The 4,632-nt window shown below is 22.9% G+C and overlaps 2 protein-coding genes across 2 annotated transcripts; one reads left to right on the top strand and one right to left on the bottom strand.

Annotated features, from left to right (window-relative positions):
• Positions 1 to 1,965: 1,965 nt before the first annotated feature.
• On the top strand, positions 1,966 to 2,844 carry ENU1_093470 (hypothetical protein; the record flags this gene model as incomplete). The annotated part of the gene is made up of 1 exon (XM_008859099.1): positions 1,966 to 2,844. One exon carries the CDS (start codon positions 1,966 to 1,968, stop codon positions 2,842 to 2,844), a length of 879 nt encoding a protein of 292 aa, XP_008857321.1.
• Positions 2,845 to 3,000: 156 nt separating this feature from the next.
• On the bottom strand, positions 3,001 to 3,738 carry ENU1_093460 (casein kinase II regulatory subunit family protein; the record flags this gene model as incomplete). The annotated part of the gene is made up of 2 exons (XM_008859098.1): positions 3,001 to 3,294; positions 3,343 to 3,738. 2 exons carry the CDS (start codon positions 3,736 to 3,738, stop codon positions 3,001 to 3,003), a joined length of 690 nt encoding a protein of 229 aa, XP_008857320.1.
• Between the last annotated feature and the right edge of the window lie 894 nt (positions 3,739 to 4,632).

Below are 4,632 nucleotides of genomic sequence, written 5' to 3'. Positions count from 1 at the left end.
CATATCCTTCTTCACATTGATAACAATATGGTTCATTTCCAAATTTACATATATTTTGTACTATTTGACATTCATATTGTGAATTAAGATAACACCCATATTCACATTTAAGTCATTCTCTCAGTTCTTCGGGATAAATACCTTTTATCATAATTAGCATATCAATTTTTATCTCATATATTTCATTTCATTCGAATAGTCATTATTTGAATTTTATGTATTCTTGTTCATGAAAATTCTACAATAATTAAATATGTTACTTGTTTTAATGAAGAAATAATTACTGATGAAATTGAGTTGTTACTATCTTTTACTTCTTTAATTAGTGTTGTTGTTAATTTAATTAGTTGTTAATTTGTCAATTTAAATTCAATTCTTTAAGATGACTCCTTATTTCTATAAATGTTGAGAGTTATTTGAATTGTATATTCATATTTTAACTATTGATTATGACATGTATAAACTGTATTGGTCTTTGACAAAACATAGTTATTTATAATAATATAGTTTGTTAATTGTAATTGATAATAAATATTTGAAAAATATAGTAACAGTAACTATATCTGAATTAAAATCTTCTTCATATATTGAAAATTTATTATTACATTTCATTGTTACTTAATAAATTTTAATATTATTAACACTAAAATGAAGAATTATTCGATTACATTATTGAATGAAATATTCAATATTTATTGGAATTGATGTTATTTGATTGGATTTTCATGCATATAATTATATTATATACCATATCCCATTATTTGATTCTAATTTTTAATTTGATATGACTTGAATTAATATAAGTACGTTGAATAAGTAAATAATACACATGGTGATAATTATCACATAACCTAACTGATAACGCATCAACAATATCATTTATTCTTGTTTGACTATTTCCATTGTAAAATCAAATTAAAGTTTAATATTTATTTTAATTAGTATATAAGGATAGTATTAATTTTAGAAATTCTTTATTCTATTTGTATCATAACATTCTTTGATTTAAATGTTTATCTATTTCACAAAATAAAATTGTCCAATATGAACATAAAATTGGATAACAACTAATAAATAGTTAAAATAATATCCAATGAATTTATTTGAAGTTGAATTAATATATGTACAATTTACACACGTTATGATCTTATTTTCATTATCTACATTACATTATAACAATACAAAATGAAATAACAAAGAATAACTAAAAAGTAGTTCAATATAATTAAGTACTTTATTGCATAAATTCTGAAACAAATATGGTTTATTATTTTTTTTAAAGGAATAATTCTTCTTATTTAGTCCCAGAAAAATAATAAACATAAACAACAGAAAAGAAAGAGAAGAGAGGTGTAATAAAAAATTATTAACAATAAAAAGCAATAAATATAAAAAAAGATAAAATAGTAAAAAAAATATATTATTTTGTAATGCTATTTTATAATGTATTTATAAAAAAATGTATCTTATATTGAACTAAATTTTAAAGAAAAATATAATTAATAATATTAACAAATAACACTCAAATAATCCATTCATAAATAATTTCATTTTATTATCTTTATTCATTGTTTATTCTCATTTATATTAATTGAATAAAATAGAATAATGTATTTGACTATTACAAATTAATGAAATATTAAAAAAATCAATCATAATTTTATTTTCTATTTTGTAAAAAATGATTTTATTATTTTATTTCTTTGGTTTAAAAAAAATCATTTTTTTAAAAACCATAATTAATTCTTCCAATTGAAAAATAAAAGAAGAAATTTCTCTTTAGTTGAAACAATAAACATGAAGAAAAAATCAACAATAAGTTAATGATAAAATAAAAGAATAACATGAATAATAAACTCTTTCAATTAATAATTTTATAAAAAAAAAAGAAAAAACATTAAATTTTAGAGGGGAAATTTCAATATTTCTATAACTTAAGAACTAAACTTTGTTCGTTAGATATTGATGACTACAATCAAAGAAATGCTTGAAATTGTTGAAAAAGATATAGAGAAAGGAAGTAGTACAATTGATTTAATGAAAGGCATTATAGGTATTTTAAAGAAATTGTACAAAAAGATAGAACAAACTGATGAAGAGATTAAAACTGTACAATTAAAGAAAATTACTAAAAATACTCCTGACATAAGTGAAGATGAAACAACAAAAATTAATGACAATATTACACCAATGATTGCATGTGCAACAATTATTCCTCCATGTCATTCAGAAAGTGAACCATCATTAAATCCTGTTAATATTCAACTAACATCAATAAATTCTTCAATACAATTATCAAAATATATTAGCAGTAGTAAAGAATTAAATTCTATAGAAAAATATAAAAAAGTATTAAAAAGTTGGACTAATCAACGAGCGTTTAAAGTTCTTTATAATTCAAACTTTGAAGGATTAAGTTGTGAAGATTTAAATAAGAAAATTGTTGGAAAAAAAGATGTTATGGTATTTGTATTTGATAATGAAAAGAATATTTTTGGTGGATTTACAAGAAGTTATATTCCAATTTGTAAAAGAAATGATTTTGAATATACACAAGGAACAGAAGAATTTTTTGTATTTTCATTATATAATAATAAAGGATTTAATCCAATCAAAATAGAAAGAAAATTAGGAGATTTAGGATTTAGGATAAGTAATGACAATGACAATGTCTTTGGTATAGCTAACTGTTTCTCAATAATTACTAATGACAGATCATATATCATACCTTCATTTAATAAATATTATAATGATACTACCCAAATTGGTGCAGAATTATTGACTGGAAATTGTTATCCTAAGAGATTTAAAGTTAAGTGTTTAATAGCAGTTCAATGGTCTTAATTGAGAGTAGTTAATATTAATTTATATATTAATAATTTATTAAAGAAAAAGAAAGATATAAATGAATATTTTCTTCTGTTTCATTAAAAAAAGAAGATTGATATGTGCTGTATCATTTTAGATATAAAATAAAAAACAAAAAAATCTACAATTGACTCAATTGTTAACAACAAAAAAAGAGTCTCGTGTTGGAATAAATCTTCCTGATGGTGCAGAAGAAGATGCTATCTCAAACCCAAAAATTGTTGGCTTAAATTTATCTGCTTTTTTCATTCCTGAGACATTTAACATCAATAAATGAGGAAATGTCATTCCAAAATTTGCACCATCTAAATTGGAACCACAATAACCATCTGGAATAGAATATATTTCTCCACAACGAGGACAAAATAATTTTGTTTTACTTAAATAAGGAATATTACTTGTACCAATAGGTAAAACAGCATGATTCTATTATATAAATATTTATCCATTTAAATTTTAATTAAATAACCAAACATCACATAATACTCGTGGACATGCTCCAAACTCACCTCTTCTAAACTTTTCATACATCTTTTTTAAACCTGGTACAGTTACAATAAATCTTTGATGAATTAAACCATATAATAATTTGGTTTCAATACTTAACTGTCTACGAAGGTTTTTATCATAACTTTGTATTGTTGTTTTAGAAGAAATAATATCAAGGGCTTCTTCATAATGTTCAATAAATGCTCTTAACCCATATAAATTAAACTCATCTTCAATAAAACTTTGATCAACTTCACATAAAAATTCATTACCATCTAATGAACAATACAACTCAATCCAAGTTTCATCAAAAGGATTATCTAAATCTTCTGAAGAGTCATCACTGAAACTTTGGTTTGTTTGTCTTCCCCTCTCTTCCATTTCACATAAATAATTTTAAGTTTAAAAAATCTTTTATTAAATCAAAAAATGTTAATAAAACGATAAAAACCCTTTATACAACAAAACTTTAAAAAAATAACAAAAATAAGACATATTACTTTTTTATAAATAAAAAAGATATTAATCACTCTTAGCTTTTCCAAAGAAATTTTCTTTTATTTGAAGAATATGTGTTTCTGTTAAATATCTAATAGCCAACTGTCCTACAACAAGGGATAAACTAGAAAGAACAAGGCATGTAATCCATTGAATAATTCCAATTCCTGGGAATGGAGTTACTGAAAAGATTGGACCTGCAAATACAACAATGAGAGTTTGAACAATAATGGTCATTGAAACAATACCTACAAACATATAATTTGAGAAGATATTTTCAAATACATCAATTTCTCCATTAACTTTTCTTGAATTAATTTCATTAAAGATTTGACAGAAAACAAAGGCATTGAAAATCATTGTTTGAATAGTAGTAGTATCTTTTTCAATATCATTAATAGTATGCATTTTATTATCAGCACATTTATATTGTCCAAAATCACCATGGTCTATGTAAGCACATGGTGCATTAAGGAATGTAAGATATCTACCACAATACAATAAGAATAAAAGAACAAATAATTGATAAATGGCTTGTGTAACTATATTTCTAAGCATATTAATTGAAATGAGAGATGCTTTTCTTCCAAATGGTTTTCTATTTAAAAGAGATGGTGTTGGTTTTTCTGTTCCAAGTGCTAATGCAGCTAATGTATCCATAATCATATTTACCCATAACATTTGAAGTGCTTTTAATGGAGATCCCATCTTAGTAATAGCTCCAATAATACATAATGCAAGAGCAACAACATTAACAGTTAATTGGAATTGAAGGAA

The sequence above is a fragment of the Entamoeba nuttalli genome, assembly GCF_000257125.1.
Source record: "Entamoeba nuttalli P19 unplaced genomic scaffold asmbl_4100, whole genome shotgun sequence".
Lineage (NCBI taxonomy): Eukaryota > Evosea > Mastigamoebida > Endamoebidae > Entamoeba > Entamoeba nuttalli.
Note: the sequence above shows the minus strand (reverse complement) of the source record. Positions and strands in the feature narration are given on the sequence as shown.